Raw genomic sequence first — 22281 nt, forward strand, 5'->3', positions numbered from 1 at the left:
AAAGATTATTCCGTGCAAATTAAACACTTTTTGGTAAACAAGGAACATGTAAGAAGAAACTTTTGAACTTTTAATTAACCAACCTAATCTACCCTAGCAAATCGCCCTTGCAAAAAAAACTGAGGAAACGAATGGGATGTCAACATCATTAGGCGTACGGGCACCCTCGGACCTGGGGGGGACGGAGACCTAATTGCCCGAAAAACAGCTATAGCTGAGGCACTTTTAGTCTCCCGTCTCAATTTCAAAGCTTGTCATGTCGCAACTAAGAATGGTCCGCATGTCGCTGTCGTAATTTCTTTATTTCGTCAAAAGACGGAAGCGAGTAAGAGAGTCTCAATGGGGTGGGGGCTTTTACGGTTAACGGTTAAAATTTTGGCCTTTTTACGGCTAACGGTTAATTTATTTCCAATACGGTTAACAGAAGTTAAAAGTTAATTTCATTGTTTTTAATAGTTAAAAATCAATTTCTATTATTGAAAAGCGTATTTTAGGTCTTTGGACCATTTTTGGGACGATGAAGTGAACTAGTTTGGGTTATTTATAATCACTGACCGATTTTTACGGTTAACACATTTTACGGCTAACGGTTAAAATTTTCCATTTTTTACGCCTAACGGCTAAATTTTTGGCCGTTTTAAGGCTAACGGTTAACCCCATTGAGACCCTTGAGTAACAGAGCAGAAGTTTCTCAGATATTTTAATTTCTCAACCAATTAAAAAATGTGTGAGTAACCTAGGTACACAGAGCAGGGGTCTCTCTGGTATTTTCAGGGGCACCCAACGGGAAAATTTTACTATAGGTGTCGGAACATCGTTTTTACATTATAAGTGTCCTTTTGTGCGATTTAAAGCCTTTTTTAAACTTTAAGAAGTGTATCTTTTCGGATACGCTAGCTCAACTTTCAAATTTCAGAAACTTATAGGGACCGAAATTACCCGAATTTACACCGAAACAGTCTGCTGGGTGCCCCTGTATTTTACATGTAAAATGGCAGTTCATTTTTAGTATCTGGACCAATTAAAAACGAGGAGTTTTCGACCAATTATAAAACGACGTGATTCTGAGCTACCGGTAAGTAAGCGGAGCAGGGGTTTTCGTGCATTTTGAAAGAGCCGTTAAGATTACTTTAATTATTTGACAGAGAAAAACACGACGTGTCTAACTTTAGAACACAATAGACGTGAGTAACTTAGGTACACAGAGCAGAACTTTCTCCGGTGTTTTAAAAAGGCAGTTAATGTTTTTAATGTCTCGATCAATTAAAAACGACGTGACTAAATTGGGAACACAAAGCAGAAGTTTCTCGGGCACTTTTAATTTCGCATTAAAGACTTAACGGTGTTTTAAATTTCAAGTCGACCATTTAAAAACGACTGTCAATTTTTCAAAGGTGGTTTGATCTCACTCGGAAAAGGCATCTTTGTCGTATTTCCTTATACTTTGCTATGCTTTATCAGGATGAAGTGCGTTAGTTGGTTGCCAGCTCAGTGATTATAACAGCAACATTCCCGCTCTCCCGCTCTAATGCAAACCCTCATTAGTTTGGCCTGAGTTTGCTCCTTTCAGCTTTTTATTGATCAGCCACAGCCATAACGAATAAGGATCTGTCACCTTGTACCCTTTATAGCGAAATACTAGTAAGTAGGTCCCGGGGGGGGGGGGGCACTCTAAAAATTTTATACGGGGAGGCTCCGCCCCAAGCTTTTACCCCTTACCCTTTTATATACCATTTTGACAGAAATTGTACCCCTTTCGTATACCTCTTACTGAAAAAAGGTACCCCTTTCATATACCTAAAAGACATGGCATAGACTTAAAACAGGACGTTTTCTTGTCATTTTCATGCAGCGCTTAATAATTAACAATTATTGGATGAGGTTGAGCATGATAGTGATAATTATCAAGGCCAAAGTTTCTATTATCTGCCGAAGCCGAAGGCTGAGGCGGATAACAGAAACTGAGGCCTTGATAATATCGCAGCGAAACCGAACAATAGGGGCAGAGGGCACATCTAGCACACCCGCACCGCACCGCAAATATTGTTGTAGGTATGACGTCACTTCTACATATGTAAAATCTAATGTCTGTAGGTATGACGTAAGAGAAACAGCAAGCAAGAATTAGCTGCGTGCTTATGGATAGCCAATCAAAATCAAGCTGGTGACACCAATGTATAATAAATTAAAATAATGCAGCCATAAAGTGCGTCTGTGCGAAATATTTTAATTAAAGGCCCTTTTAAAAACCCAAATGACGGATTTTCATACCCTTTCATATACCAAAACTTGTGAAATCCCTACCCTTTTATATACCTGAAGCCTGAAAAAGGTACCCCTTTCGGGCGGAGCCTCCCCGTATAGGCCATTATATGGAGTACCCCCCCCCCCCGGGGGGAGTAGGACAAGGAAGAAAAATTTTTGAATGTTTGTATTTATCAACTTTCCGACTTGATAGCTTTTTGCCCGTTAAATTTGCGGGACCTAAAAGCATGCCCTGCATGCCGATGGCGCGGGGGATTTGTGACTACATCAGGTTCGCCGTCGAACATTTAAGAAACCGAGAGATTCGCCATAGTGATCTTACTTAATTCTTTCCTTCGCTGTCGCTATTTCAATAAATTAAAAGTCGTTCGTCGCCATTTTATTTCTTCCATGTCGCTGTTTAAATGCCTTGTCGCTTGTCGGAATTAACCCTAACAGGGCCTCTTAGGCGGGTGTCTTTCTCTATTACTTGAGTACTCTCGAAAGCGGGGTTTATTGAAGGGATTTGCCTGTGTAAATAAGGGACGGACCATTATTTTTTTGGAGGGGGGGGGGATGAAAAAAATTGAAAAAAATTGTTTGCAGGGCCTGGAAAGACAAAATAAATTGTTTGCAAAAACGATATGTAGTAAGAATTTCGAAAAAAAAAAATGTTTGCAGAGGAAAATTTTTCATCCCCCCCCTCCAAGAAAATAATGGTCCGTCCCTAAGTTCATTGATTTTTGTCAAAGATTAATTCGTGCAAATTAAACACTTTTTGGTAAACAAGGAGCATGTAAGAAGAAACTATTGAACTTTTAATTAACCAACCTAATCTACTCTAGCAAATCGCTTGCAAAAAACTGAGGAAACGAATGGGATGTCAACATCATTAGGCACGGGCACCGGATAGAGCTAGCCCTTAGGAGTTAACATTTGAGTCAAAGCGAAGTCTTACACTGGATCCACCGGTACCGCGCGCAAACTCTCGAGCTATGGAGAACCCTAACTTCTGGTCGCCCTCGCTAATTCCTTCTTACTTCAAAATGATTGTAACTGAATCAAACTAAGTGGTAACACAAAAACTGCGACAAAAACCTCTCTTGCAAAAATCGAACATTATTATAGCAATTTGCGAGAGGAAACGAAAACATACATGATTGGGAAACCAGTTACACTTCACAAAGTTATATTTCCAATACTTTTTTCTGTTGATGTAATTCGTTTTGAACGTAATGTTGAGATTTGTCGACTTATTTTCTATTTTTTTTTCTCTAGGCTTGTTGCCCGAATTCCAAGCATTTTACCCGAAAAATTTCGGCGCTGGGCGCCCCCTCCCCCCCCCCCCTCTCGCCTAACATGTCAACATGTTAGGCAGCTTAAAGAAAAACACTTTATATTTTGAAAACTTGGTTGCTGAAACAGAATTAACTGACCTCCTTCTCTTAGTTTTTAAGGCGTCAATTTCTTCAACTAATTATAATTCATATCTTAAATTCACTTAACGTCCCCTCGACTTCCCTGGACTTGCCGAGGTGACTTGGTCTTGCTTGGCTTCTCTCGAGAACCTTCTTCAAACAGCAAAACCCCGCCTTACGACCACATTGTTATTGCGGCCACTTTCCTTTCGCTCCAATAAAATCGGGGATAAAAACAGAATAATTGGACCTCACTCGTTCATTAGAGCAGTTTTCACTTGAGTGTCGAAAGTAATTTGCGTTTGCTTTGGTTTTGCATTACTACGCTTAGTGATTGGCTAAAAAATCTCGTGCCACTTTCTTGACCAATCAGAACTAAAACCAAAACCAATCGGGACTCGCTCGCGAAAGTTTTCCCGCTCTTCTTCATGCATTTGTTTCGAGTTTTGATTGGTTTACTGGATTGTCTGTGTGTTTTGTGATTGGCCAGAGTAATTACTTTGGTTTTGGTTTTGCGACACTCAATTGAAAACTGCTCTATTCCTTTCATTTTTTTCCTGATTTATTTGTTATTCATTGGAAACGAATAAATATTCGGCGTATATGAATCCAACCCCAAGGTCCTTTATGAGTAGGCCTTTCTCGATTATGCTAGCATTTTTTTTTGGCATTTTTTGGGAAAACGAGCATTTTTTTTCGTTTTTTCTTGAAAAAGAATTGCTAGCATTTTCTGTCATTTTTCATGACTGTGATCCAGATTTCAGCACTCAGAACTTAGAAGGATAAATAATCCTAAAGTTTCACAATTTTGATTACTTAATTTGATTGTTTTCTGTCCGTTTCGACTGTTTGTGCGTTGTGTTACTTGTTTACTTGTGTTGTGTTACTTGTGTGTGTTTTTTTAATTTTTTTAAAAATATATATTTTTATTTTTTTTTAAATAATTTTTTTTAAATATTTTTTTTGTTAATTTTTTAATTTTTTTTATAAACAAACAATTATTAAGTATCACCTGTTGTTGATATGACGGAGCCCATTAGTAAGGGCTCCTGTATGAGCATATAATGTAAGAGTTTGTGCGTTTTGTTTGAAATAAAACAAAGCATTCTTTGGAATTCAAGTGGCATTTTTTTAAAGAAATCAGGCATTATTTTAGCATTTTTTTGGCTTTATGCGAGAATTTCTAGTAGCATTAAATGCCAGTTTTACTAGCATAATCGAGAAAGGCCTATTTATGAGTGGGCGGGGGCATCCTTCCCCGGAATATTTGAGGACCATCATAATTCTCTAAGTCATCTTTTAGACGCTTTCTACACACGTTAAGTTCCTGCAAAGTTTACCTTAAGAAGTTTTGCTTATCAATCTGTGCCATCTGTGGTGTTAACCTCTCGAGATAACAAGTGTTTTGAAGTTTCTAACCCGTTTTCTTCAAATCTTTGAGGAATTTTAGTCGAGAAGCCAAAGAGCTTCTTCTGTTACGAAACCCAATTTAAAATCCCCCCGGGCGTGGAAGCAGAATACATAATGAATAATGAATAGTTGGTTTCCAAATGGTACGTTTTGGAAAATTACATTGTTCGTGCAAAGCAATACAGGAGTATTTTAGAAAAAAAAGGGGATGAAATTAATCAAGACCCGCGTCAGTTCTGGACAACGTACCGGCCGTTTCTTTTTTCCAGACGTGCCTACAATCCCAACGACATCATTCTGAAGGAGGGCGAAGAAATCATTACAGACAAGACATGTATTGCAGAGTCGTTTATTTATATCATATTGAGATGCCAAGGTTTGATGAGTATGGTCAGGATTTTGCAAGTCACCCCAGTGTGAAAGCTATCGAGCAGATCCGTCCCCCGCTCTGCTCTCAAATGACGGGGTTTCAATCTCCCCCATGCAATTCCATCGTAGTTGAGCAGATATTGTGAGACTTGAAAGCTAACGAATCAGCGGGATATATGACAGTATCACCCCGAAACTACTGAAGTTCTCAGCTGAGTTCGTATCTCTTCCACCCTCTATTATTTTCAACTCCGCGATCGCCCATGGCCAATGCAAATATCCATCGGTATGGAAAAGAGGTCAGATTACCCCGCTGCCTAAGGGGTCTGAAGGCGAAATGGACAGAACTTTGTTTGGGCCAGTAACTGTTTTACCAGCTTTGAATAATGTTTTTGAGAGCGTTAACACAGTACTTCCAGAATCGCATCCTTGGTGATTTCTTGTGTGCGTACTGCATACAGGAAGCACCTCAGCCGTCACCCCACGCTTCTTCATCTGGTAGAGGGCTTCAATCAGAGTTGAGATCGTGATGAACTTGACGCCATGGTAGCTATGGATTTATTACACTCCTTGCAGTCTGATTTTCTCTCGAAATTTAGTACGGGAGTGCGAGGCTCAGCGGAGCTCAGCGAGGGTTTAAGACGCGCAAGAAAGGATTGGGGCGAGACAAGAGTGTGCCCGCTATCAAATCGCGCGATCGAGGAAAAACACCGAACTTCAGAGATGTTAAACACAGTGGTCTCGATATTAGCAGCTATAAAAGCCATAGTTTTCGTATTGGCAGTGCTTGTCACGCTGCCCAAATTCGTTCTCCTGGTCAGTAGTAATCAGATGCGTTTAAAGTTTATTAACATTCAGAAGTTCTTACTGCTAACTAATGTAATGGGGTGTAAAGCTGCGCTCAGTCAAGGGCTGCGTAGTTTACATCATGCTGCGTTATTTATCTCGTTTTACATCTTGATTATTTTGGGTAGTTTCAGTATTATTTTTGTGGTGCATGACATGTGGTTCAGACAAGTGGCTGCCTCATTGCATGCATCGATGCCTTATTGCTATAAACGTCCTTCTTGTCAAACACCAGTTATCTAAGTGGAAGTGTTATGTTTGTCAGGAGCTTCAGACAAGTGACTGCCTATTGACGGTTCTGTCGCGGTTTTTCCAGCCCTGTTTAGCGCGTTTAATGAATGTTTATGTTTTGTCTCGGTTGTGTGGAATGCTTGCTAAAATGGCTCAGACACGTGGCTACCGCTTTGTACGCATTCCCATTTACAGTTTCATAAATCACATGGTGTAAGAGACGTTAGTGCGAAACCGTTCAGGCATGGGCTGCGGTCTTCGTAGCCGTTTTTCTCTTTACATGAGCTCTGCCTTTCTCTGTGTTTTTTCGTGGGGCTCAAGCCACAGGGTGTGGCATATGGCGCATTTTGGTCGCCCCACGCTTTCAATATAGCCAATCTGCTCAGATATCTCTTTGTTAAGATTTACATTTAATTCATTTAACTAAACTGCCACCTTTGTTGGCCAGATTATTTTCAAATCATTTGTGTTCTTGATTTCTTGCGATTTCCGTGCACTTTGGTGCATTTTATTTAAGCAGAACTCGCGCCAAGGGTTATTGTCTAGGAACTTGCATCGATATAAAAACATAATATAACAACATAAGTACACAACAACAACTTGCAATGTCAATATAACAAAATTAGAGTGCAACAGAATCCTGCAAAGTGAACATATTATAACAAGATTAGTGCGCAATAGAAACCTGCAAAGCAAACATAATATAACAAGAATAGTGCGCAATAGAAACCTGCAAAGCAAACATAATATAAAAAGATTAGTGCGCAATAGAAACCTGCAAAGCAAACATAATATAAAAAGATTAGGGAGACTGAAAGAAACATAAAACGTGCGCAATAGAAACCTGCAAAGCAAACATAATACTAGTTGTACCTATCGGTAAGTGCCAACGAGCGAAATACTCATGTTTGTTCATACGAACAGATATTGAATGGTTTTTGATAGAACTATATTTGAAATGACCACTGATATGGTAAGTTGTATTTTAGGTAATATGCGAAAAAAGTGCTATTTCTCTGGTGTTCATAAATGACACATGCTTGATAGCCTGCGTAGCAGGCGCTGTAGTTTCCAGCGCGCGTATTCTCGCGATCGCGCACTCTTTTAAACACACTAAAAAACGTACACAGATGTCTGCTACGCAGGCTACGGGTTTGACAGATTGATAACTCTTGACAAATCTTTAAATTCTTTTCAACGTTTAAATGTCACAAAATGTAGTCAATAAATGAGGTTTAATCACTGTTTTTTAAATACAACACGCGATGGTTAAAATGTTTCCGTCCACAAAAGAGATAGTTGCATTTCAAGAACTTCTTATAAATCAAATCCCAAAATCAAAACTGCTAAGATGCTTTTTTAAAAATAATTTCCAGTAATCAGAGACAGTAATGCACGGGTTAGATTTCAGTTTCGCATGCGAAAAGCCATGTTCAGTTACGCAAAACTTGAAAATTTGATCAGAAAACAAAACTTGAACGGCGAAGGATTATTTGGAGACAAAAATTTTATTCAAGTTAACATTACATTTGTCGTTAGAAGCCAAAAACTTTTGACTTTCTTGTGTGTATGACATGCAGTATTTTTAGTGAGCGAAAATGCGTGCCAAATAAAATATAAACGGTATTTGATTTGGAATAAATCATCGGTCAAACAATAGCTATAAACACAATCAACACTAAAAGGAAGCATTTATCCGACTTCAGCATTCTCATAAGTCAAGAAAACTCTATTTAAAGTCAACAGTCCGCTTTTGATTTTCAATTTCATGTCTCTCTTCGATCGTAAATCAAAGGACTCCAAAGTCGAAAGATTATTTCATCGCTTTGAAGACCTTGATGTTCATTTTTTTGGCGGTCGAATATTCCGTAGGGTATTCTCTTTCGATTTATAATTCCCTAAAGGTGTATTTATCGGTAAAGGGATGAATGACCACATTGAAAATTTTAACAGCGAGCCGCGTGGACGCCATTTTGGTCATTTGCTCTCTAGCAAGGAGTGAGAGACTGGGAACCAGTTGGAAAGAACAATACAACCCAAATATGGGGTTTACTTACACCCAAATATGGTCAAAAAATAAGTCCCTTACGCAGAACTTAAGATTTTCTCTGCCTATACACTCATACGCACGCGGCTCTATGATTCTGCCGCCTCGACAGCCTCGTCTCTTGGCTCGGCTGTCTCGTTGGCAATAACAAGATTAGTGCGCAATAGGACCCTATAGGCATTGCTGTTTTATAGTTGGCAACTCTTAAGGAAGAAGTTAACAAAGAAAGAAGACAATGTAGTTAGAGTCGAATAGTTATCTTATTCGCGCTTCGAGATTTCGCGTTGTTTCATGACCTTTCATCCGTTTCTATTTTTATCCGTTCCCGCGATGCGGCAATTTTGGCGATTAGGGTACATTATAATTACGATATATGAAGTACATACCGCGATAAATCGTGCCAGTCTCCTCACTCGGGCAGTTGGTTTCAATATGGCGGCGGATTTGTGAGCTTTGTTATGTCTGAATATAAAGGCTCCTCCACTGTCTCTGAGGGCTGTTCAGATAATCTGGAACTTGTTCAAGAAGTATATGGTAAGTGTTTAGTGAACTATGGTTTTTTACTAAAAAACAGGCTTGAAAACTGAACGGACATGGGACGTTTTTACTGCTGTTTGTGGCCAGTGGCCTCGACGCAACATAGTAGTAGTAGCAGTAGTATTCCAAGCTTTATTTCAACTCGGATTGAAGAGTATTATCTCCGAGAGAAAGGATAAAATAAAAGAAAAATAACAAAAAATATTATATACCACATACATTCAAGCAAAAATAAAAATTTAAGGCTAATAATATAAGACTAATCATGACTAAAAATTGTGTTCTTTTAAATTTAATTTAATTTTAATAAATTAATTAAATTAATTTAATTTTAATTTTAATTTTTTAATTTTAATTTTATTTTTTTTTTAAATTTATAATTTAAAAAAAATATATGTTTATAGTGGTCATGCACTTAGCTTCATATCTCAACGAGATAGCTAGTTTACAGGCATGCCACTGAAACAAAGGAAACAAATAATTATTAAATGAACATAACAAGGTTAAAAATCCCAACTGGCAGGAGGCAGACCAGTTGGCTATATACAAAGCGTTGTCAAGGATTTGAACTCGGGACAACCGAGAAACAAATCCAGCTAGTGGCAAGGGCAGGTCTTGAACCGGGGACCTCCGGATTACAACATCAGCGCCCTAAACCACTCGGCCCGCCTACTTCCCAATAAAACTACAGTCGTGGCAAAAGATGTAATTATATTTTAATTGTTATTGTTATTAACAATAAAACTGTTTCCCGCCAGAAGTCTTTTAGTGGGCACCATTGAAAAATCTGTGAAGTCAGAGGTTGACAGTGCACTGTGTCCTGCGAATGTTGACTGCTGACCTCTGTTTTTCTAACTCTTCACTGTGTTATATAACAAATCGCTTAATGACTGGTCCTCGAGAAACCAGTCAATTTTGTTCCCTCTAATCTCAAGACTGAGGTTCTCAGGAAACATAAAGTCATAAAGTATTTAATGTTTGTGTATCTACAGTACACAGGACGTATCTAATCGTTAGAAATTGATAATCGAGAATGTACCGTAAAAACCCGCAGATAAGCCGCACCTTTTTTCCAAAAAAATTCGCTCGAAATCAGGGGTGCGGCTTATCTGTGGGAACATTCGGAAAGGGTGCCGTAAATTTTTGTGAACTGACACTAATTTATGGAAAATTATGTAAATTAATATAACATAAAACTACAAGAGAGTATCGGTCATTACTTTTACAAGTTTGACAGCTCCTATACTGTTTGCAGTGTTGACAACATTTTTTTAATTTTGGCCTATAGCTTTAACAGTAATATTGATACTTTACGAGCGAGAAAATACCACGAGTATTCACGAGTAAGATGGCCTATTATTTCTTTCTCATTTTGCACTTTGATGGAAAATTTGTCGAACTGATTACGAAACTCCCTTCATGCAACGAGTTTATCTCCAATAGATGGCTCCCAAATCTCTTTAATTTATCGATATGATAGCCACGAAACCCGAACGCCTCCATCATCATCTTGTTTTGCTGTATATTCTCGCCCTAGTCCCATATTTCGCGTCCGATCAAATGCCCGGTTACTAAGCTACGAACGTTCTTGTTCTTGTTGTTGTCACACAAAAATCTATGGAAAAACTACGTTGAATGAAGAAAAACCTGTCAACAAATGCCAGAAAAAGATCACCCATAATATGTCAAAGTTGGATTTCATTATATTAAAGAGCTTGAATTGTGGGTAAGACTGAAGTATTTTCTGTTTCAATGTTCACTGAGTTTACGTTCGATGAAGAAGACTTTGGATTTTTGATTCGACTTTGGATTTTCTTTGATTTACTTAAAAAAAACTTTTTTTCCAACATTTGAGTTGTTAAACTCAGGGTGCGGCTTATCTGTGGGTGCGGCTTATCCACGGGTGTTTACGGAAATCGATTAATTGATAATACTCGATAGTACTCGATATTTGTCGATTGATTAGTCAATTTAATCGATAGAAATCGATAATCACAATTTTTTGTCACATCGATGGAAATCGAGAATCAAAAACGTGATCTGATCTTATCGTAACTTGCGTAACACTTACCTTTAAGCTTACTTTCGAATCCGCTTTGTTAATAAAGATGATGTTACTTCTTTCTCCAATGGACTACTGTGTATTAGTTCGAGTGAGCTGTGACTCATTCTAGCACAAAACTGAGAAATTTATGTAAGAGAATCTTCGTCCATCTTTTTGATCATTGTTGAACAAATCGATAAAATCGATAGCAAATTACAGACATCAATTGATAATCACAAGAACGTGAGCGATCGATTTCTATCGATTGATTAGTATCGATCAATTTCTATCGAGTATCGAAAATATCGATTAGATACGTCCTGAGTACATCCTATACTTAGCTGATTTCTGTTGTTGGATGATTCATTTATTTTCCATGGCAACTGTGAGTTTGCACACTTATTCTTATTTTTTTAAGTCTAATGTCAGTTGGATGATAGATGTCTTATAAAGACAGTTTAGTTTAAGTGTTTAGTATAGCTGAGCTGCCTTTGGTGTACATTTTACTCCTTGTTAATATTTAAATTCATTGATTCAAGGTAAACTTGTGTTGCCTTATATTTATCCTCCTTTATTTAATTCATTTTTTTATTTTATAGATATTATAAAAGATATTAGGGTAAGTAAAATAATATGAATAAGATGTAAAATAATATGAATACTAGAGGTTTTATCCAAATTATCAACAAGAAAAATCATAAATGAAACAACTGAGTAAGAATGTGTTGTTCCTGATAATATTCACCCCCCCCCCCCATCACAGTTGTCTTTTGGTTTGATCCCATCCCCCCAGAAATTCCAAGTTTCGCTTTTGATACCTCCTACCCGGGTATGAATATTTTCTAGAACCATACAATTGACATGCTTATTCATAACAAAACAAAATAAAATGGTTAAGACAAGACTTTGCAAAAAAATTCTTAAAATATGAGAAACATTTAAATAAAATGATAAAGCCAAACATTAAAGTTGATTAGATTTTATTGTTAGTGAAAACAGTAAATAGAGAGGCAAGGGAATTAATGATTCCACAATTATTTTGAATTAATTTCCAGAGTTTCTCTTAGGGATCAAATGTTCTTGTCAATGAGGCCTTCCAAGGGTTTTTGGCAACAGGCGACACTGTTCCAAAATAGCCAAAAATGTAGCAACAATCTTGTTCCAGAGCGCTGACAGCCAGCAGAAACTAGCACTGAAAGGCTGTATATTTCTGACAACATTTCCCTCACCAAATAGAAGACAGATGGGTTGGAAACGAGTGACAAAGCGACATCAGAAACCCCCTTGGAAGGCCTCATCAATATGATGGGGGTTCATTGTTTTAAGATACTATTTTGTTCAATTTTTCCTTGAAGGACCCAGAGTTACCACAAACATTGGAAGAGCTTAAAGTCATTGAAGAGGAGTTTATTAAAATTGATGGGATTGGAAATGATGAGTATAGTATAAAGGTAGAATTCAAACCTACAGTTCCTCACTGCTCTCTTGCGACACTCATAGGTGAGTTGTTTAACTTTATTCTTTCCATTTTTGTGGCCTTTTGTTTTCGAGGAAAAATTAGCATCGTGCAAAAACCTAAAGTTTGGCTGCAAAGGTCAGCTCAGCTAACTTCCTTATGTAGATGTTGTGGTTAAAATAATCTTCGGTTTGAAATTTTTTCGGACCAGTTTGATTTTTATTTTCCATTGTCCAGGCTATACATTAGAATTACAATCTAAAACAAAGGGAAATAAAAATCAAATTGGTTTCTAAAATTTTAAACCAAACCTAAATTCAAACCATAGCATAAACAAGACACGCAACAAAAAAGGTCCACAGTATGTGCATGTGACTACTATTACCATAGTAATGTAGCTGATGTGCCTGGTATACAGTCAAGAAGGATTTGATTTTGGTCACTTTTAGAAATATCAGGCAAACCAGGGACTAAGATATTAAAAAGGATTTTTTGTTTTTCATTACCATCGGCGGGTCATGTATAGTAAATTTAATACTCATATCATCATTTTATATTGGTATCTTATATATTTGACAAAATTTTCATTTCATATTGCCTTGTAGTCAGAGAAAACAGTCACAAATAATTGTGACTGTTTTATCTGACTACAAAAAGTTTCCTTCAATTCCTTCCTTAAATTATTTAAGTGTCTGTTATATTCTCAGGACTGTGTTTACGGGTCAAATTGGAGCGCTCTTTACCTTACAAGTTTAAGGTATGTTTTGTCATGATTTGATAATCATTTTGATCAGAAACATGCAACCAGGGAATCTGTTTGGAAAAATGAAAACCATTCTGAATGTGAGCCTGGTGTGTAACCATCAATGTGGTTGCCAGCAGTAGAACATTGTGAAAAAATGATGCGTATATCTAACAGAATCTGGTTGGACAATAAAAAATTATTGTTCTGTGAGTCTTATTTTTAAAGCAGTTTCTTGGTCTTTGGCTGTGACTTTTAAACCATACTTTTTTGTCTCCAGCTTGACATCTTCCTTTCCAAGGGAACACATTCTACAGAGAATGAAAGTAAGTTGTAGGCCCTTTTATGGTTGTAAGAACAAGTAAATGTAAAACTTTTGTATGGTTTGTAAATTGCACACTTGAAAGGGTTATAGACAGAGGCATCTTTGTGAATGATGTGTTGTGCTGTTGTGATTGTATACAGGTTATTTTCGTCACAATAAATGGGACAATTTCTCCCTCCCTCCCTTCCTTCCTTCAAGGTTGAGAGAAAAGACTTGCAGCAATTAAAAGAAAGAGTTTTCTTCTCAACATTGGAAGGGAGAGGTATCCCAACTACAAAATGGGCAAACACCATTCCCAAAATTGCAATATCACTGTAGTAATGTTCTGTTGTACAATTTTTATTTTGTTTCAGTCAACAAGCAGATTAATGACAAGGAGCGAATAGCAGCTGCAATGGAGAATCCAAATCTAAAGAAGATTGTGGAAGACTGCATTTCAGATGAAAGTTAACATTCAGTCAGACAGCAAGCTTATGATACAAACATTTAAAAACTGCCATTACTTTAAATCAGAAGCTTATGTTAAAATACAGTACACTGAAAGCTTTACAAACAAGCCCTGGTTCCCTTTGGTCAATATTGCTCTCTCACATAGCAAAGACTGAGTGAAAGGGATGGATAATCCAGTGAACCATTTGTACAGAAGATTTCTGCTCACAGGAAACAGCTCAAATGGAAGGAGGATTGTCCAACAAACTGATAATCAATGATTTTCTGTCCATGTTAATAATTTAAACTGCTTCAGTCAAATTTAGTGTACAAAGACACCCAAAGGTTGTTTCTTATGGGTAAAAACTGCTCAAGGTGCTCAAGAGGCCACTGACCTCCTCAATCTAGTTTTAATGGCATGAATGCACGGTTTCTTAAGGTTTTTAGTTCAACTTTCGGTTTTTAGTTCAGAAAAAAAATATTGTGAGCTTAAGTGCGACTTTCTCCAAAAATCAACTAATATCGCCTTTCTCCGGCACAAATTGTAAAAATCGATTTCGCTCATATTTTGCCCATAGATAGGTCCTAGTGAGAAACCAAACGGTCTGCAGTTAGTTTCTCTTAATACAGCTTCCTTTCGTAGAAATATGCAAAAAAAGATTTTGCCCCAATTGGGCTCAAAATCCACTTCCGGTTTGACTGATTTTATTGAAAGTTTGATCGCCTCGCGCGTTATACTGCAGTTGTTTATCGATATTTCAATAATATTTATAAGGTAATTAGGTCTTTATTGTATGACTGAGCGAAAAATAAAAGCCTGAAACGGGGATAAATCCAAAGGCAAAATTGGCAAATGAGTAGTTAGCGAAATTATGCAGTAAAACTCTGCCATATTTTTCTATGTGCGATAACTTAAAATATCGTAAAAACAATTTTTATGGGTTAACTAGACACTTATCAAATAGGATATCCAAAAAAATCTCTGGGGAAAAGGTTTTTAGTGGCCCGCTTTGGCCTTTGTTTATCACTAATTTTGCCGTAAATCAGCTAAAATGTAAACAATTGCGTTACACGGCTTGTCACAATACCCGTAAATAGTTTCACAATTTCTGTATTTTAAATAATCTAATCATTTAAAATACACGAAAAGGAGTATACGTCACATGCCGATTGTAAATGGGTACTAAAAGGAAAACCTTTACTTGCTATATTACCCTATAATGAATATATGTTTAACCTATCATTGAGGTGTTGCTTTACCTGCGAGCTGGCTGTGCTGTTTACTACTCTTTAGCTGAAATTAAAAACAAGGCAAATGTACCATGTTTTGTCTGCTCTTAAAAACTTGAAAGTGTATCTACTTTAACAAGACAATTCAGAAGAATTCAAACGGGCTCAGTTATAAGATCTTTATTTTTCATGCACCCATCATGACGCAGAGTGTCACTGGGCGCTCTGCTACACGGGAAATAATTGTCGTTTCTTTTATAATTCATAAGATAATCCTCAAAACAACGAATAGGCATACTAGGTTCACATTGAAAAATGCCCCTACTTTCAGAACGTTCGTTTATCCATGATCATTGTAAGGTATTAGTTTTTAGATCTAGTGTTATTTTTGTTCTAGTACAGTTCGCTGAAAGTTAGTATTTTCAAACATATTTACGTTAAATCGGTAGACATGTAATTCGGTCTACTGGTGAATCCAGCGGAGACGACCAGTTCTTCATATTTTGTTACAAAACTGACTATTTGTTCTAAAATCAGTGCCAACTAGACTCCGCCTCCCACTCCATTTTAAAGAAACGGAAGGCGAATGCCCACCTCCCCTCCTGCTGTCAGGCCACTGATGGCGGTTTCAGTTGCATGCTTGCAGGGTAGAATTTTTAAATTTTTCAACAACGTACATGTATGTAAATTATGCGATCACTGCTCTTACTTAAATAAACATAATCGTCTCCACCAAATGCTGGTATAACGAATTTGTCAATGCTCAAATATTGGATGGAGGGGAGACGACTTATTTGCAAGTTTTCACTCATAATTATCCATTGAAGGCTTTTTGCGGGTTATCGTTTCCCATCCCTCTTATAGGAAAGGAAATTCAAAAGCCTGCCTTCTTCGCCGCTCCTTTGCCCTGCTCCTTTTGTTCCCCTTCTGCTGCCTATAGGTAATGGTTCCAGTTGCATGGGGGTGATTTTTCAAATGTGAAACGTCACTAAAATGCTCTAAGCCTGTTTTTAAGGGCTAAGCTTGAAATTCTGCACTAAAAATAGCTGGAGCTGGCTGGGGTTAAGGTAACAACTGTCAAAGATAAGAAAACTGAAAGGAGTAAGGAGAGGAGGGAGCTTATCGCTGAGCCCATAACGAGGGCTGACAATAACATTTTACATCAAGTGTCACTGGAGCATTTCTCAGAAATTTTTTAAAGGATCGCTGTGCTGTGCCCAAGGGATATACTCGGGATTTCAAGTGACAGAAATGATGGAAGGGTTTTTTTGGGGGTTTGAAATTTATAATTCTGGGAATTGTTTGTCTAGGAAATTTTTTAAAAGTAGGGATTTTGGGGGGTATAAAAAACAATCTAAACATTCGTGGTGGTGCATTGGTTGTGTAGTTTTGCGAATAAAGTATAAACAAATGTTTTTTACTGATGATTAATCTTGAACGATGATGTTCCAGTCCTTTGCTTTGCATATAAACTCGAGCGTTCCCCTGAGTTTCCATTTTTTTCTTTGTATTACCATCATTGCCCCTCTTTGGACAGAAATTCGGTATGGGATATTTTCAGGGTAAATTTTTTTGTCCAGGTAATTTTTTAGAGTGTTTTTGAAAGCCCTCGGGTTTTTTTTGGCGGGTTCCATTATCCACGTTACTTGAAATCCCAAGTACCCTTCCCCACCTCCCACCCCCTCGAGGTGCTGTGCATGTCTGTTATGTTTCCATTGTCCAAAATAAAGCAGCTTTACACTAGAAAAGGCCTATTATTTACATATTTTCTTATCCTGAATTTCAATTCTTTCATTTGACTCACAACTACTTCCTCCTCGTTATTTAGACGACAAGTGGAGGCAGGTTCTCTGCTGCTATTTTTTACAGCTTCTCTTCTTCGGAAATTGAATACAAAAATTTCCCTGCGTGATCTGCACGGGCTGCACATACCTTATGGAAACAGAAGGAAAACTGTCAGACGTATTTGTATGTCGAAATTTCTGCATTCAGACAAGAAGCGAGTGAGATGTCGATATCTATACCTTATCCAAGGGGAATCAAATGTCCCGTTCTTTTCATGATTAACTTGAAGAAGATTTTGTTTACCCCTTAGGCTTCGAACCGATCCTCCGTAGGCTGATTTCTGTCGCTGCGATCAAAGGAGTACTGACTTTAAAAGAACAACATGCATTCATCTTGTTTAATCCACAAAAAGCGAAGAGTCGTTTTTACCGATCGATGTTTAATTATACAATTTGCAGGTCGCAAAGACACTGGATTCAGGACTGATGCAAATATTGCGTTAAAATCTGGCGCTAATCTTAGGGCCTGTTTACAAGCAGGAAGGGTAACCCTAGTGCTAGGGTTACCCTAGCAGGAGGGTCACCCTAGCGCTCCCACATTTCTTCTTTTTTTCATCGACGTGTTTACAAGGCAGCTTAGGTAACCCTAGCTGAGCGCTAGGGTTACCCTAGCGCCTTGTAAACGCTCTGCTGGGGATAACTTGCCTACCCGGGACAACTTTATTTTGGCTCCAAGAAGCTAAATATGTTTAAAAATACCGACAAAAACAGCGAATTGTGACCAAGAAACATCGTGTTCATTCACAATTTGTCGTATTTTTGCACTGGAACGGAATTATTTTTGAATAACAGCTTCTTACGACAAAGTTTGTGGTAAAATGTTTGGCGCTGCATATGTGAGGTCATTCCATAACATAAGTATTTATAGTTTCTCCGTCAAACGCGTTCTAACTATAAAAAAAAGCCTGGGACGTTATTGAGCTTGGAAATTGAATATGATTTTACTGGAACTGATAAACTGCGTAACTAAAACGAAAATTGGTTTTTGCGCTAAGATTATTACCCGTTACATGCTATATTTACAAGGTTAACTGAAGCGTAACCGGTGCAAGTTGCCCCGGGTAGTAGGGTTACCCTACCTGCGAATTTTTGCTTGTAAGCCTGGGCTATCTTCTAACCCTCTTGCTAGGGTAACGGCACAAAATACATAGAACTTTGTACATAACTTAGAAAGGCAATGCTATGTTTTATCTGTCTTATACCATAAAATTGTTTAAAATTCTCCGTATTACCTTCAATGTTGATATCTATTGGCCGTATACAATTCTCCCCAATAATTTCTTATGCTTTATAGTTTTCTCCTTAAAAGGACATGAATTGCAAAAAAATATCGGCAATTTGTGACAAAAAGGAAACAGCAACACATCAACAAACAACAACGACAACATCATCGCACTCGACAAATACATAATTACATAATTTAATTGTTGCGCTGTTTCCTTCAGATCACGGAAATAAATAAACCAAACAATATTGACTCGTTATTACGTAAAATAATTGAACTGAGAATGCTTTCCTTTATACGACCGGTTTTGGTGGATGATCGAATGATCAACAGCTTAAAACAACTCTTAACACAGAACTAAACAATCAAGCATGTTGGGATCAAGAGCGTGTAGAGATCACGCAAGGTTCCAGAAATGACGAAGGGAAAAAAATCTAATTTTGCCTTTACCTTTTTAAATAGTTCACCACATGACTTGTTTCTTTGCATAGGTTGTTTGACGGAATTCTCACAAGAGCGTCAAACATGCATTGAGAACGATAATTATATTTCATACGCTGTTTACTACCTGTGTCACGCAATTGCTGTCACGCAAAAATGACAGATTATCGGCAAAATTAGTGATAAATACAGGCCAAAGCGGGCCACTAAAAACTTTTTCCCCGGAGATTTTTTTGGACATCCTATTAGATAAGAGTCTAGTTAACCCATAAAAATTGTTTTTACGATATTTTATGTTATCGCACATAGAAAAAAATGGCAGAGTTTTACTGCATAATTTCGCTGGCTACTCATTTGCAAATTTTGCCTTTGGATTTATCCCCGTTTCAGGCTAAAAATTAATCTTGATTTGTTTTATTTTTCGCTCAGTCATACAATAAAGACCTAATTACATTATAAATAGTATTGAAATATCAATAAACAGCTGCTGTATAACGCGCGAGGCGATCGAACTTTCAAAAAAATCAGTCAAACTGGAAGTGGATTTTGAGCCCATTTGGGGCGAAATCTTTTTTTACATATTTCTACGAAAGGAAGCTGTATTAGGAAAAACTAACTACGGTCCGTTTGCTTTCTCACCAGGACCTATCTATGGGAAAAGTATGAGCGGAATTGCTTATTCCATTTGTTTCGATGTCTGGTTGATAATTCTAGAAAGTCGCACTTAATTTAAATAAAGGATTCTGTGGAATTGCAATGCAATTTTGACCATACAACTATCAGAGTGATTAAGCAAGAAGTTCTGGGCCGAGCTGTCAGTCAGTTATCAAAGCATTAACAGCTGGAAGTGACGGGTAAGGTGAGATTTTTTCGGGCACTGTAAAAAATCTAAAGATTCGTGCTAGTCCCTTGGCTGCGTTTTTGTATTTGTGTTATAGCATTCTCCCTTTCTAGGAATTTAAGGGTCAGAAATTCGGCATGGGATTTTTTGGTGGTTAATGTTTGGTCCAGGGATTTTTTGGGGGTCTCGATGTTGCCCCCATTCGATCATTCCGTCACTTGAAATCCTGAGTACCCCCCCCCCCCCCACTGATGACAAACATACTAGACTGTTCACAGCCCTCTATTTTTTCGTATTTTTCTTCGACCATTGACCGCGGAGAAAGGATGGCGACTTGCGCTCGCTCTTTCTCTTGCGTTCTTTTGCGTTGAAAAGTAGCGAGGCTGTGAACAGTTTACAAACATACCATGTATTTTCTATGAGAGTTACTGATAAACTGTGTCCTTTTTGATAAGGATATTCGATTAAAGCGTTAGCACGTTATATCATGTTTTTGTAACTGGTTTATTTTGATTTAATGAGATTTGTATCATGTTAAGTTTGCAAGACGCCTGACTCCACACCATGCAGAAGTATAAATGTGCTTTTCGCACCAAAAAGTTGTGGAATGCCGGTACAAGGAACCATTCTATTCCATTTATAGCAGAACAAGAAATAAACCCTGTTAGTTGTAGACAAATAGTAATATCATACAAGTGTGCAGCACCGATTAGCTTGAACGTTCCCGTTGTTCTCTTATTTCAAGGAATATTGATTTGTGGACAGCGAAACAGGATAAACCACTTGCATTCTAAGTTCAGTAAATAAGTATACAACTGCATTAATATAAAATAATATAAAATAAAGTGCTTAAAGTTTTGATAAATAACGACTTTATAGAAAGAAAATAAATGAATTTGCAATCATTAACCGTTTGTATCTTAACTTGATAATTCTTATGCACCTATCAAGTTGTTATTCTCTTTACCAGCCCTCCACCCCTTTATCTTGTTCAAATCCCAGTGTACTCTCTCCACGATCTTTAGAAAAAAATAGAGGAAATGTATCAATCTAGCACTTAGCTTGGGGCTAGTGACATCAGGAATAAACGAAATCGAAGACCAGAGGGTCTCAGGGAAATCAGGGAGAAGTCCCCCCTCCCTCCCCGAAAAAAGTCTGTCAACTACACGTGGTCGTTTTCCTTCTGATTAAAACCGGTTGAAGCTAGTTAAAAATCAGGATGGAAGCTATAAACGAGAAGCAAAGGAAAGAAAACTCTCTTATTGGCTGAATGATAAATACTGCTAAAATCCTGCTGCTTAGAAGGCTCTGATACCAATACTGGGCAATCAGTAATTCAAATTCCGATGAGATTGAGTGGTTGCCATGGATAAGACAAGTGTCAATCGTACTTGTATGGCGGGAGGAAGTACGCTTAGTTCACCGAAAAACTTGCAGTCTTCATAAATCTGTGGATGACAAGTTAACTGGAGAGTTGTGTTACATGGTTTTCTCAATTACCCCCTTACATGTACAAGTCCAGTGGCGGATCTAGGGGGCCCAACCATATTTTTAGGCCAAACTAAGGCCCGAACAGCCGAGAAAAAATATTACCCCGCCCCCCTTATTTTAGGGTCTGGATTATCGGGCCCCCCACTTACCTGAAGGTCTGGCCACTGACGTCACTCACGGAGAGCTAAAAGTGTCAAATTCAAAACCATTTTCCTATAATGTGCATTTCACCTGTTTCCATTGCTGTTTCCAACGTACGTATTTTCTTGTCAACTGGAGGCCGGAAATGCAACAGTTTGATGTCGTTATCTAATTGTTCACTGATTAGAAAATTCCTTTTATCATAGTTGCTAGCCTGTGTACAGCCGTCCCCGCCCCTAAAAATAAACGTGAAAGGATTTTTTGAGGAGGGGGCCGGCTGTACACAGGCTATTATCTTAAATAACAAAAAAGGCTTTACACTTGCAGTGAAGTCGCTGTTTTGTTGCCGTTAACCGTATCAAACTAAACAAAATGGCTTACCCTTTGTGAATTTTATCGATTCTCGAGGAAAAACAAACAGTCTATAGCTATATGTTGTACACCTGCTAAATGAAGGCACACCAAACAGCAACTACTGTAAAGTTGTGTTTGTTGTGCGGTCTTTAGCAGCTTTAAAATGCCAACTAAACCAACGTCACGATCATGTTTTCGTCATAACTGATAAGTCACGCGCGCTTCACGCGCGCGCACAGATATCACTCGTATCCTGTCGCCTGAAAATAAAGAATTTCTTTGACGATAGACAACGTTCAGTTATCTTTTACAATAATTGTGAGAAGAAAAAATAAAAAAGTGGTAAGTGATCAGTAGAAATAAGTTGCCACACGCGTGTTTCTATTTGTTTGTTTTTATGTCTGCTTTTTTGTTTTATCCATATTTTTAGTTGGTCGACAACTGCTTGCCTCAATTTACATTACTCTTGATATGAAGGAAGATGATGCTTGGCGGTCAGGAAGAAGAATTAAAAGGATTCAAGTCTATTCTGGCCAAAGGTAAGACCCAGTTTGGAATATATTTATTTATTCTTTGCCGCAGAAAGCTAATGACTGAGAAATTCTCTGAAGCGACT

At 37.8% G+C, this 22281-nt stretch overlaps 1 protein-coding gene across 2 annotated transcripts; it reads left to right on the top strand.

Annotated features, from left to right (window-relative positions):
• Positions 1-8744: 8744 nt before the first annotated feature.
• Positions 8745-20588, top strand: LOC144659380 (cytosolic iron-sulfur assembly component 2A-like). 2 transcript variants are annotated; one of them, XM_078519800.1, is made up of 8 exons: positions 8745-9099; positions 11746-11765; positions 12502-12646; positions 13310-13359; positions 13625-13670; positions 14023-14581; positions 19557-20436; positions 20488-20588. In XM_078519800.1, the coding sequence occupies exons 1-6, from the start codon at positions 9024-9026 to the stop codon at positions 14118-14120; spliced, it is 435 nt and encodes a 144-aa protein (XP_078375926.1). In that variant the 5' UTR covers positions 8745-9023; the 3' UTR covers positions 14121-14581; positions 19557-20436; positions 20488-20588. The 2 variants fall into 2 exon arrangements, with proteins under 2 accessions (XP_078375926.1, XP_078375918.1); XM_078519792.1 differs by having other exon boundaries at positions 19557-20588.
• The last annotated feature ends 1693 nt before the right edge of the window (positions 20589-22281 follow it).

Source organism: Oculina patagonica, chromosome 1 (assembly GCF_052425735.1).
Source record: "Oculina patagonica isolate OP01 chromosome 1, crgOcupat, whole genome shotgun sequence".
Lineage (NCBI taxonomy): Eukaryota > Metazoa > Cnidaria > Anthozoa > Scleractinia > Oculinidae > Oculina > Oculina patagonica.